Raw genomic sequence first — 13,359 nt, forward strand, 5'->3', positions numbered from 1 at the left:
CAATTAATCACGACATCACATGAGCCAAGCAGTGAAAAAAGGTGTGGGTCATTATGGACCTATAAGTTTTTGGACTTAAAAAACACATTCATGAATCAAACCTAATCAGTGCTCTGTGTTTGGCTTATTTAGTGATTCAAAAATACAAAAGAGTGGCAGCACAAATAAAAGTTTACAGTTTGACTGTTGTTTTAGGTTCAGTGCTGCCATCTTGGATTGCTAACTCACAGTCTGTGTGTCTGCTCAGACTTTCCAAGCAATAAATGTGAGTTTAGTTCCACAAAAAAACTTTTCGACTGGTAACTCAGAATTTCCAACTTCTGTCTTATTCAAAAACTATCACCAGAGATTTGGGGTAAGAACACTGTGAGACCTTTCCTCCCCCCATCATGTGACCTACTGAGGTCACCTGAGGAAAGCACCATGGAGGGCTTGTGGCACAAGGAAGGGATCTCAAAACTACATTGTAGGTGACTGTCAGCTGATGCCATAAGGCTCCACCTCTGGTCATTCACAGTGGACATAGATGTACTTTTTCACTCCTCTTTCAAACCGTCAGTATTTTCTGTTCAAAATGTGAACACTGGCACCTTCGTATGAGTGATATTTGATATGATATTGGAAGCAGATGAAACCAAATAAATATTTTGAGATCATTGTCTGTCGATAATCCTGGAGAGTAAGTGAGTGTGGTGGCCAGAAACTGAGAACAACACATTTTGGGAAGACAGCATTCATGTATCACACAATAAAAGTCTGTGGATGTTCAGAAACATTTGCTGATAAGATGACTCGAGATAAAATATTTCAGCTTTATGATGACCACACAGGACACTGCACAAATCACATAAAAGAATAAAAATAAATAATAATAAAACATGACTATGAGCTGGTAAATATGTCACCTGACCTGAAACAACAGAAGGTAAGAAGCAAACACAAGAAGCAAGCCTGCATGTTTGCAGTGGACAGGAAATGTGAACACGTCACACAACTGCTGTGGTCAAAGCTACAGGAGCTGTTTGAGGTTTGTATAAAAGGAAAGGAAGCACAGAGAGGCCACAGTCAGAAGAAACACTCTGCTCTTATCTGTATTAAATGCAGCTTCTCTTTTTATTATTGATGTAAAGTCAAAGTGTTTGAGATCAGCTGAGGATCAGAGTGCAGCAGGGCTGGATGTGAGGATGGGGCACTCTTTGCTCTGCATGACGGGGTTATTGTGTAAGTACATTTGTGACATTGTTTGAATGGCACTGATTAATGAAAGTGTTTCTCATGTGTGAGAATTAGAGTGTATCACTGGTTTGAAGTGTTTATGTGAGAGTTTGAACAAAGCATATTTGTGATGTTTATGATAGTTACAGACAAATGTTGGCTGGTTCCTTGGTTCAGTTTAGTCTGAGTATCGTGTTGGATACATCGCTGCTTGTTGCACTTGACTCACTGTTGTGTACAAGTTCATATATTAATAGTGTTTTATGCACAGAAATATTTTGATGAGCAGTAACTGTATCATGTGAAAATTAATCTTTAAAAAACACTTTAGTTGATCTTGATTTTGATTTTCTGTCAGTTTGATCCTGATGATGTTTAATCTTTACTTTAGTGCTCGGTTCTCTCTTCTACGTTAATGCTGAAGGTGAGAAATGGTTCATTTTCCTTTCTTCATATTTATCAAATATGAATAATTTTGCTCTGATATTTCCATGCACTGTTTTAAATCGCACCCTGTCTCTCTGTTTGTGCATCGTTTTATTTAAGATTTAAATCAGTTTATTAATGGTTAAATCCTGCAGTTTCAATTTGTCTGATTACAAATTTGTATTTCTATCAGATTTTTTCTTGTTTTAATGGTTTTTTTAAACACACAGGAAGTAACAAGGTCATACTGACAGTTCAGATCTGTGCAGTCACTCTGTGGTTTTACTCAGAATATTAATTAACTGCTTTAATTTGTTTCATGAAAACACATCTTATTATTTTCAAGTCCAAATGTCACCAGGATGCAGTAAATCTTTTGACTCTTAACAGCAGCAATAAAATCAGTTCAGCTTCAAAATGACTTGATGCTTCCATCAATCTCTAACTTGATGTGTTTATGTGAACAGTTCCCAATAAGCCCACCGTGATCCTCGAACCATCCTGGCCTCAGATATACAGCAGTGAGACAGTCACTGTCAGATGTGAAGGAAGTCAGACGCTGTTTGTTTGGAGAGATGGCACATTAATCAGACCTCGAACATCTGAATACAGAATCAGCAGAGCTACTGAGTCTGACAGTGGAGGATACAGCTGCTGCACCGTGGGTCTTTCAGTCTGCAGTGACATCATCACACTGACTGTATCATGTAAGTTGGACACATTTCATTGAGTCATATTGTTCTTTGTTTTAGTTTAGTAACAAAATCAGAGAAAATCGTAACAAACATTAAACACAGATGTGATGATCTCAGTTTCTTCAGTACCTGCACATGTGTAGTTTCCACCACTGCAGCTCAGAATTATACACAATTATTTTGTTTTTATAATTTATTTGAAGTTGTGGATCAAACATGATCAATAAATACAGAATGAGCAGAGCTGCTGTCTGACGATGGAAAATACAGATGCTGAAAAAAGAAAAGGCTGATCATCAACAGAGAAGAGTTCTGTTATCACATCACAGCCCTGGTTGGGGTCGGGGATAGCATACAGTATGAAAAACATCTGTGTGAATTATGACTGATAAATGCTGCTGACTGTGCACTGGTTATGCATCTTTATGCATACATATTTATGTGATCATGATCCTTAAAACAAACATTTAAATAAAAAACAGATTAACAAAAAATCTGATAATAAGAGCGACCACAATCAACTGGCCTCAGATCAGCTAACAGTGTATAGTTCACCTGTCTCTGCATTTAGGAGTACAGTTTGGTGACAGAGCATAAAAACAGTCTCACCTGATTCTTGATTCACTCTGATAAAGTTTTCATCATGTTATATACATCCAGTGTTAGCTCCTGGCTCTCTAGCTGGCTAACAGTTAGCTGAGATACCTATGCTGTCCTCATGTGTGCTACTGCCAGTTGTTGATTCTCATCAAATTTGCTTTAAAGACACTTTTTTTCTTGTGCTGTTGGTGCCTGTTTGCATCAAGTGTGATGATTACACTGAGATCAGGGACCGACCTACCTGAGAAACCTGAGATCTATTATTGAACTCCATCCATCTTCTTAACCCATCATCCAGGGTCGTGACCTATTAAGCAGTTACTGAATTAAAAAAATACATAAATTGTAAATTAATAAAAATAAATTGGATTTTTTTTTAAAAATTACTATTGAGTTTTTATGTTGAAATCTTTATTTGTTATATGATAAAGTTTTTCCTGAAGCAACTGACAGTCTGATGTTTGTCTTTCCTGTAACATCAACAGCAAGTAAACCCAGAGCCACACTGACAGCACAAAGTTCAGTCATACCAGCAGGGGGCAGTGTGACACTGAGCTGCTCTGTGGAGGGCTCTGCTGGCTGGAAGTTTGACTGGTTCAGACGTGATTCAGTCTCTTCTAAAGCTCAGCTCATGAGAGGAAATGAAGCAAACAGAGTTATTAGTGTCTCACAAGGAGGTCTGTACCACTGCAGAGGAGGGAGAGGAGATCCAGTTTACTACACAGAGGACAGCAGTGACGTCACAGTTGTGGAGACTTGTGAGTTTTAAACTTTCTGTTATTTAAGTTTCTCATGTGTTTCATACAAATGTAGAAATAAAATTTGTGGCATCAACTCAAAAAAACCCTGCATATTTATCGCTCATTATCTGCTCTTAGTCTTTAAATTGTGTTTAATATTTGTATTAAATATTTTTGGCCTCTCTTTCTAAATGCTTCTTTATCCTAAACTGACTTTAAGTGGACATGAAAGACTGTGGAGCCCTAAAAACAAACAAACAAACAAACAAACAAAAATAAAGGTTAATCCTGAACATGTTGTTATCCGAGGTCATCAACAGCTCAGCTAACATCAGGTCAGATCAGGGTCGGTAACCCGCGGCTCTTTCGCCCCTCAGCTGTGGCTCCGGCAAACTTTGGGTGAAAAAATGAAAAATAAAAGTCCCACACAACATCCCCAACATCTGCAGGAGGAAGTTTACAGAGTGAGAAAAAGAAAAGTGTGTTTATAGCAGCAGCTACTGCAGCCAGAGAGAGTCTGACAGGCCCAGCTGTGAGCCACGTTAGTATCCAGCTGTTCACTGTGTTCACCGCCTCCAGAGGAAGAAAGTGTGCTGCTGTAACCTTCCCACGCCTCTCTCCATCTCTGCACTTTGCCATAAGTTGACCCAGAGCAGAAAGCTAGTTAGCAGCTACGAGCCAAACTCAGAACACTGAGCATCAGCCAGAGGTCTCCGTGGGTCAGAGCCGTGGATCTGGAGATAAACCTGCCATTCTGACACTCATGTCAACACGACAAAGTCTGCTTTCCACAAGGAGACAAATTTGTATTGAAAGTGTTACAAATGTGCACGATATGATCAACAAGCAATGATTTGTGACTTGAAAGCAGCTCCCATTTGTAGATCTGTGTGAAGCTGGCAGTTAAATTAGACTCAAAACCCCACGTGGGCACGAGACGTGATCTGTGCGTGTCAGGTGATTCGTCCACATGTATTTAAGGTGTTGTGAGCTGTGTATTATCACCAGATATGCTGTTATTGTGCAATAAATATCTTTATGTTTTCGACCCTGAGCTGATGTATTTTATACTCAGGGCTGCCCGTGGCTGCATGAAAACAACAGAAGATGATCGCTCATTGAAATGGACTGAAGACATAATTATATACAAATAGTTTTCATGATTATTCTTCTTATTTTACAATTATTGGACCACAGCTACATTTTATTTACTTATTCTGAACTCAAACAGACCTGCAGAATGATGCTTTATTTAAAGTAGGCCTGCACAGGCCTGTGCTGTTTTTCTCCTCTTTAAAGTTTTTGTTAAAAAGTTCTTAAAAGGTAAAAAAGCTCTTCTTCTTATTAAGACATCTTGTATTGTATTAAGTATATTTATTATCATCTCTGAATTATGGACGATGAATTTTAAAGAAAGAAATCTGAAAAACAATCCGGACGTTAAAATTTGTGCCTCAATGATCAGCAGTTACTCAGGTTTGTGTCGACACATTTGTACAATAGTTTGTGTGAACTGGAGACCTGAAAAGTTGCACACAGATCACTGCACACATCTGTAAATCTTACTTTCTGCTTGTGAATCATATTATACACAGTTGTACCACTTTCAAGGTAAATTTGTTGCCATAAAAACAAGGATATACTGTCCACCTTCACTCCCTGTCTCTGTAGCTGTAAGTGGTTCTTCAAAGGGAAAATGCAGCTGTTAGCTGTAATGTTAGGATTTGTAGATCACTTTATAAATGTGGAGTGTGTGGAGAACAGGCTGTGTGAGTCAGATACACCAGTGGGCCACCACACACGTGTACCACACGGTAAATAAATGTAAACACTGATTTTCAAATCCAACTTCAGTTAAAGTCAAAGTGTCACCAGGATGCAGTAAATCTTTCTCCTCTGAACAACAGCAAAAAGAAAATCAGGCTTCAAAATGAATTTATGTTCCTATTTGTGTCTAACTGGATATTTTTCTGTGAACAGTTCCCAGTAAGCCCACTGTGACCCTGCAGCCATCCTGGACTCAGATATACAGCGGTGAGACAGTCACTGTCAGATGTGAGATTCAGGGAGGTGAAGGAGCTCAGTGGACGTATGAATGGAGAGCAGCCAAGTTAAACACACCTCCAACATCCAATGAATACAGAATCATCAGAGCTACTGAGTCTGACAGTGGAGGATACAGCTGCCGGGGCAGAAGGGACTATTTCTTCTCAGAGTGGAGTGATATCATCACACTGACTGTATCATGTAAGATCTTTCATCCAGATTATTTCAAATTACTTATTGTGTTAATCTAACCTTTAATTGGGAAAATCAGTCGTCTGCTTATTAAATAAAATCACAAATCAGATGTTAATTTATTTATTTTTTATTCTAGTAAACTTTCAAACATGATAACAGACAGTTTGTGTTTATATTTCAAAACTGATCATTTAACCATTTGTGGACAGGCTGCAGTCTTCAGTGTCCATGAACAGCATCAACATGCTGGTTCAGACGTTTCTTCTCAGGGTCGAAATTATTTCTTTTCTTCTTGTATAAAAATATTTTTAATGTTAGTTTTAATCCAAAATTAATGGTTAAAAACATGTAACACATATAAACATCATAGAAAAAGCAAGTGAATGTTTCAGTTCAACAAGCGCTCCAGTCAGACATTAAACTTCAGTAACACTAGGCAGTTATGAAACTTTAATCTGAGTCAAACTGATTTAATCAGCATTAAATAAATCAATGAAATAAACATCACCCCACAGATACAACCTCAGTGAATTATGTCCAGTGTTCACTCAGTGTGGGTGTTAAACTGTGTGACTGGAGTCGTGCTTTGTGGCATCGAGAGCTCAGAACAGTCCGTCAGCAACAAACTGAGTATGGATTAAAAAAGTACACTTGGTGAGAGACAAACAGGGTATTTTAAAACTTTACTTATACTCGATAGCACTATAATTACTGCTTGTGAATTGAAATGCATTCTGGGATACCTGGCTGCCTCACGTCCACAGTACCACCAGTTCATCGCAGTCGATTGTCTAGTATTGATCTGTGCTGACTTACTCTACGTGGTAACCAATCAGATGTTAGACAAGCTGCAGTGGCAGCGTTAAACAAGACCCTCCACAGGTTGATCACATTTTGGCAAGTTTGGTCTCATGAGGAACACAAACTCCATCTTTAGCTGAATTAAACTCAAAGGACTCCTGTGTGGTTTTATTCTATTGGAGACTTCATTGGAGTCTGTCAGCCTCTCTGATTGTTGAGTTTTTCTCTGTAAATAAGGTGTTTACATTACTCAAAATTACATCATAGAAAACTACATGAACTTGATGTTGGAACCATGTCAGCGATGGTCACGGTGCTCGAACAATAACAGACACCGTTCAGTGTAGTGTGACTTTAGACTATTATTAAAGGGAAAAGTAGAGAGGACACAAACAAACTGACCATGGATTAAACATGGATAAAGTACTTTGTATTTGTAACATTTGTCTTTGAATAGATGAAGAATAAATCAGAGGGAATCTGTAGTGTAGTTGTGCATGAAGACAGTCTAATGTGTCACATGCAGGTAAATGTTTTCTGTTTGGTGCTAGAAGCTAAATGACTGAGTGAATGTGTAAAGTTTGATCATTACTATTAAGCACTTACTGAAAAAAACAACAAATTGCATATTTCTAAAATGATTCTTGAATTTTTTACTTTCTCTTTAAAATCTTTATTTATTGTAACAAAGTTTTTCCTGAAGTAACTGACAGTCTGATGTTTGTCTTTCCTGTAACATCAACAGCAAGTAAACCCAGAGCCACACTGACAGCACAAAGTTCAGTCATACCAGCAGGGGGCAGTGTGACACTGAGCTGCTCTGTGGAGGGCTCTGCTGGCTGGAAGTTTGACTGGTTCAGACGTGATTCACAGTTTTCTGGAACTCAGAAAATAGGAGCTGGAACATCAGAGCACACTATCAGTATTTCAGAAGGAGGCATCTATTACTGCAGAGGAGGGAGAGGAGATCCAGTTTTCTCCACAGAGGACAGTGCTGCAGTTACAATTCAGAAACAAGGTGAGGGTGAAATTTTGTTGTGAAATAAAACAAAACATCATGATTAAACTCAAGTAACAATTGATTTATGATTTTTTTTTCAGTTTAATATTTGTGTTTATTTGTTTGTTAGGGAAAGTTTGGGCTGCTGTGAAACTGCAGCACAGCTGGTCTCAGATATTCACTGGTGACACAATCACTCTCAGATGTGAGATTCAGGGAGGTGAAGGAAAGGTGTGGAAATATGAATGGACAGCACCCAACACAAACAGCCCTCCAACATCCAGTGAATACAGGATCAGCAGAGTTTCAGTGTCCCACAGTGGAGACTACAGATGTCGGGGTAGCAGTGACGATCTCTTAACAGGATGGAGTGATGCCTTCAGACTGACAGTTTCATGTGAGTTGGACCATGATTCATGCTGACATTTCATGTTTTCATGTTTACATGTCTTAACAGGAAAACTCCAACAATGATCCAGCTGTCTGCAGGCAGCTCAGGACAACAGTTTTTCTCACTGTGCAAACAGAAAGGAGAGACACCATGGAGGCTCTTAAAATATCAGCAATGTAAAGAGGAATGTACAGAGATGACAGTTTGATAAGAGAATGATAAATCAGTGAAATCTTTAGTTTGTTAGACAGTCTAATGTGTCACATGCAGGTAGGGATGGGAATTGATAAGAATTTATTGATTCTCATTGGCTCCACTTTGAGAGTCGCCACCATCTCTAAGCAGAATATCAAAGACATCCATGCAGATTAATTAGAGGCTGTGAGGTCAAATGTTTGTGCATGTTGGAGGTATTTCCCCTCTTTGTTGGGATCATTTCTCAAAAAAAGTAAAGCAAAAAAGTTCTTACACAAAACCAGCACAAAGAGACCTTAAATCAGTTGTCATGGTGATTCTACAGTAGAAACATGAACAGGTAGAAATGGAGCTGCAGCCTGACTGCTCATCAGTTTGTTACGATGAAGTTCATCACTCTTGGTTATTGGCTAGCTTAGCATTAGCATGCTGTCCTTGCAGGTGCTTTAAAGAGCTCCAACAAAAACTACTTTGTTTCTGTTTGTAGATAAATTAATCAGTGAATGTTTAAAGTTTGATCAGTGCTGTAACAAGTTTATTCTTGAGGGTGATTTAATGTTTTACTTATTTTGTGTCTTCAACAGCAAGTAAACCCAGAGCCACACTGACAACACAAAGTTCAGTCATACCAGCAGGGGGCAGTGTGACACTGAGCTGCTCTGTGGAGGGCTCTGCTGGCTGGAAGTTTGACTGGTTCAGACGTGATTCAGTCTCTTCTAAAGCTCAGCTCATGAGAGGAAATGAAGCAAACAGAGTTATTAGTGTCTCACAAGGAGGTCTGTACCACTGCAGAGGAGGGAGAGGAGATCCAGTTTACTACACAGAGGACAGCAGTGACGTCACAGTTGGAGAAACTCGTGAGTGTAGTTGTTTTAGTTCTACCAGATCAAGAGGTTATTATGTGATCACAACTTTTGATTCAAGTCAAAAATTGTGAGATTAAGGACTCGCCCTCACAGAGAATGTGCCTTCCAAAAAACATCAACAAAACGATTCAGACCTTTAAAAAATGTGTTTTAGCTACAAAAGTTCAAATTCCAAAGAAAAATGAGATCTTGCAGTGAAAAGTTTCATATTTTGTTTTAATAACAAACAACAAAACAAATGTTTCTGTGTTACAGTGTTGATGTAAACACCAGCCGTACCTGCAGGTGTAAACATGAGACTGTGCTGTAACAATGTAAACACTGTATATGAGAGCTGTGTTGGATCTGATTGTTCAGTGTTCAGCATGGTGATGGCTGAGGGATCAAAGCTGTTCCTTAGTTTGTTAGTTCTTGTCTTTATGGCTCTGAAATGTCTGCCTGAAGGTAGACGTTCAAACAGTGCATGACCTGGGTGAGATGGATCCTGAAGGATTTTCTTCGTGTTCCTGAGACTGCGGGAGCTGTGCAGTTCTTCAAGTGAGGGCAAAGGATGGCCGACTATCCTCTGGGTGACCTGTATAACCCTGTGGAGCTATTTCCTCTGTGCTACTGTGCAGCTATGCTATACAGTTCTTCATGTAGCACAGTATGCTATCAAAAACCAGCTACAGGTCAGGGTGTTTGAAAATATCCCAGTGCATCCTGATGAAGCAGTCCTGCCTGTGGCCTGGTTTTGACTGTCTTTGTGCTGATTGTAGCTATTTTACAAAGTGGGATGTGGCCGTGATGAAAACAGTTATCAGTGGTCAGACTGGCCTGAGGTGTGGTCTAACCCTGTAGCCTGTTGGAGGTTTATTTTTTTCACTCACGTTACTCTCATGTTTTAAACAACAGAATTTTTATGTTTCTATTTGTGTCTAACTGGATATTTTCCTGTGAACAGTTCCCAGTAAGCCCACTGTGACCCTGCAGCCATCCTGGACTCAGATATACAGCGGTGAGACAGTCACTGTCAGATGTGAGATTCAGGGAGGTGAAGGAGCTCAGTGGACGTATGAATGGAGAGCAGCCAAGTTAAACACACCTCCAACATCCAATGAATACAGAATCATCAGAGCTACTGAGTCTGACAGTGGAGGATACAGCTGCCGGGGCAGAAGGGACTATTTCTTCTCAGAGTGGAGTGATATCATCACACTGACTGTATCATGTAAGATCTTTCATCCAGAGTATCTAAATAAGGAAAAAGCACTTCTTCTTTCTTACAGCTTTATAACTGTCTTTCATGTTGGTCAGTAAAATGTTTAGTTTTTATTCCAACAACAAAAACCTGAACAACAGCTTTTTATTCACAGTGAAGAGAACAAAACATATGAGAGTAACTTCTCTGCTGTGCAGCTCTAATACATGAAAGATGAAATGCAGAACAAATGCTGAATCTGTCTCAGCTGCTCCACCACATCCACTAAGAAACATTAAATCCACTGATTGTTCCTCATGTGTGTTTTTAACTTAGAAATGCAGCAAATTAAATATGAAAGATTAGTGTTGTGTTTGTGTGATAGTTGTACAGTTTGTTGCAGCTTCACCATTAAAGTTATGTGATATTTATTATTTCCATATTTCCACCAAGTTATTTCAACTGGTTTGATTCAGTCATTGACTTTTGTTCTTTTTCTAAACTGAACTGCAGATAAACCAAAGGCCAAACTGAGAGCTGATAACACAGCTGTTCCAGTAGGGGGCAGTGTGACCCTGACCTGCTCTGTGAACCCATCATCATCATCTGGATGGAAATACTACTGGTACAGAGATGAGAAATCCTCTGAAGCCCTGACCACACAAGATGCCGTTTTCCACTCAAATGGACAAATCAGTGTCTCACAGGAAGGACTCTACAGGTGCAGAGGAGGAAGAGGAAACCCAGTTTACTACACAGAGGACAGCCAGTCAGTCAGGATTGGGAAAACTGGTGAGTTTAACATGAAGTCAGATAAGTTCCTGATTAAGGAGGAAGATGAAGAACAAAAGGCATTAACATTTTTGACATTCATGTGTTTTTATTGTACTTTCTTGAACAGTAACAGCCTCAAACAGGCCTGTTGTGACTCTGCATCCAAACTGGTCTGAGATATACAGAGGAGAGACGATCACTGTCAGATGTGAGATCCATGGAGGAGACACTGAGTGGGATTATGAGTGGGAAACAAACAGCATCATAAAACCTCCAAATCTAAATGAATACAGGATTAGATCTGCTTCATCATCCAACAGTGGAAACTATCGCTGTAAGGGCAGAATGAAAAGTTCACAGCATGAAACAACAGAGTGGAGTGATTCAGTCACACTGACAGTTTCTGACAGTAAGTAGAGTCATAGTTCATTTAACCTGGAAATAGAAACAGTTTGTAAAAATGTGTTTTTATTAGTACATGTTGAGATATTTGACATGTTTAGATAGTCTCACTCTTAAAGTTCATCATAAATATTTGTGAGTCAACATTTTAGTGACTTTGAATTCAGAGTTAAGAGACAAAAGATTGAGAGAAAATCTTTGTTGAACAGATGAACCCCGTCCTGTCCTCACTGTGTCTCCATCATGGCTGAGTCCTGGAGCCTCAGTAACTCTGAACTGTGAGGTTGAACATCCGTCTGCAGGATGGAGCTTCTACTGGTATAAAGCTGTTCCTGATCTATCAGAGAAATCCTCCAGTTATGAGCTGCTACCTGATGGCAGTGGGACTGCACAGGACTCCTACATCATTCATGGACAGACACACACAGCAGGATATGTGTGCAGAGCTGGAAGAGGAGACCCAGAGTATCACACTGATCACAGTCAACCAAAGTTTGTCTGGTCTGCAGGTCAGTTTGATTCTCTCTTTCTTTTTTCAAGTAATGCAACAGCAAAAAAATGTAAATTGATGGGTTTTTTTGGGGGCGGGGTGTTTAGCATTGAAGGTGAAAATTATACGAACATTGCGTCTTTTAGCACTGACCTTTAAACATTCAAGCAAAAGAATATTTTCACTGTGATATTTTGAATCCTAACATCTGTGAGCTTTGTTGTTTCCAGATGTTCATTCAGCAGCGTCTCTCACAGTGAGTCCTGACAGAGTGCAACACTTCACCTCTGACTCTGTCTCACTGACCTGTGAGGGAAACTTCACTGAGTGGAGAGTGAGGAAGTTCTCTGAGGACGGCCGACTGTACTCTGACTGTAGGAGAATGACTGGATCCACATGTGACATCAACACATCAAAGTCAGATACTGCAGTGTACTGGTGTGAGTCTGGATCAGGAGAGTTCAGCAGTGCAGTCAACATCACTGTACAGAGTATGTTATTATACATTTACTACTTGGATCTGAATGATTCAAACATCACATGAACATTTGTCTCAGCTTTGCTGTATGTGAAGTCATTTCATGTGGGGAAAATAGCAGTTTTTAAACATAGAAGTTCAGATCTTGATGATGAAAAACATTTGTACAATCTGTTCTTATTATTGTTTGTCAGCTTTTTCTAAAAGTGTGCAGCAGCTGATGTGACTGAAACAATTGTGTGTGATTGTGTCACAGATGATGGTAATGGTCCTATCCTGGTGAGTCCTGTTCATCCTGTGACTGAGGGAGCTTCTGTTAGTCTGAGCTGCAGTTTGAAAACACAAAAAATACTTTCCAATGTGTTTTTCTATCACAATGACAAACTTCTTCAAAATGATCCCCGAGGGGAGCTGAAGATCTCTGCAGTGTCAAAGTCTGATGAAGGTTTCTACAAGTGTCAGTACTCAGGAAGAGAGTCAGCACAGAGCTGGATGTCAGTTAAAGGTGAGCAGGATCAAAACATCTGATGGATTTTTATAAATGAGTTTTGTTTTAAGGCTTGAAGTCACCTCGCTTTATTTTCTGAGACACTTTCCTAAAATTATTTTATGAATTATAAAGTATAAATAGACTTTATTGTTTGTTGTCACAGTAACAGTGTCAGGAGCTGACAGCTCTTCATCTCCTGTGTGGTTGACTGTTCGACTGGTTTGTGGAGTCTCTCTCATTATTATTCTCCTGCTCTTGTTGTATCGCTGCACAACAACCAACAGTGAGACCTTTTCCTTTACTTAACACAAACTCTTTATCATTCAAAGACATAAATGCATCATGAGGTACATTTAAAAGCAAAAGTCTTATTTT

At 39.3% G+C, this 13,359-nt stretch overlaps 1 protein-coding gene and 1 long non-coding RNA gene across 2 annotated transcripts in view; both read left to right on the plus strand.

The window, feature by feature from the left end:
* The first annotated feature begins 801 nt into the window (after positions 1–801).
* Positions 802–3,014, plus strand: LOC120730735. Its single transcript, XR_005695190.1, has 3 exons — positions 802–1,221; positions 1,607–1,639; positions 2,109–3,014. It is a non-coding gene; the product is annotated as an uncharacterized LOC120730735 (long non-coding RNA).
* Positions 3,015–7,578: 4,564 nt separating this feature from the next.
* Positions 7,579–13,359, plus strand: part of LOC120730732 (Fc receptor-like protein 5) — a 42,390-nt gene continuing 36,609 nt past the window's right edge. The window contains exons 1-7 of the mRNA XM_040027191.1: positions 7,579–7,736; positions 7,849–8,115; positions 10,864–11,142; positions 11,252–11,533; positions 11,736–12,035; positions 12,247–12,507; positions 12,751–12,999. Of these exons, the coding sequence (XP_039883125.1) occupies positions 11,470–11,533; positions 11,736–12,035; positions 12,247–12,507; positions 12,751–12,999 (874 nt within the window). The 5' untranslated portion in view covers positions 7,579–7,736; positions 7,849–8,115; positions 10,864–11,142; positions 11,252–11,469. The remainder of the gene's footprint in view (positions 7,737–7,848; positions 8,116–10,863; positions 11,143–11,251; positions 11,534–11,735; positions 12,036–12,246; positions 12,508–12,750; positions 13,000–13,359) is intronic.

The sequence above is a fragment of the Simochromis diagramma genome, unplaced genomic scaffold (assembly GCF_900408965.1).
Source record: "Simochromis diagramma unplaced genomic scaffold, fSimDia1.1 OVJJ01000282.1, whole genome shotgun sequence".
Lineage (NCBI taxonomy): Eukaryota > Metazoa > Chordata > Actinopteri > Cichliformes > Cichlidae > Simochromis > Simochromis diagramma.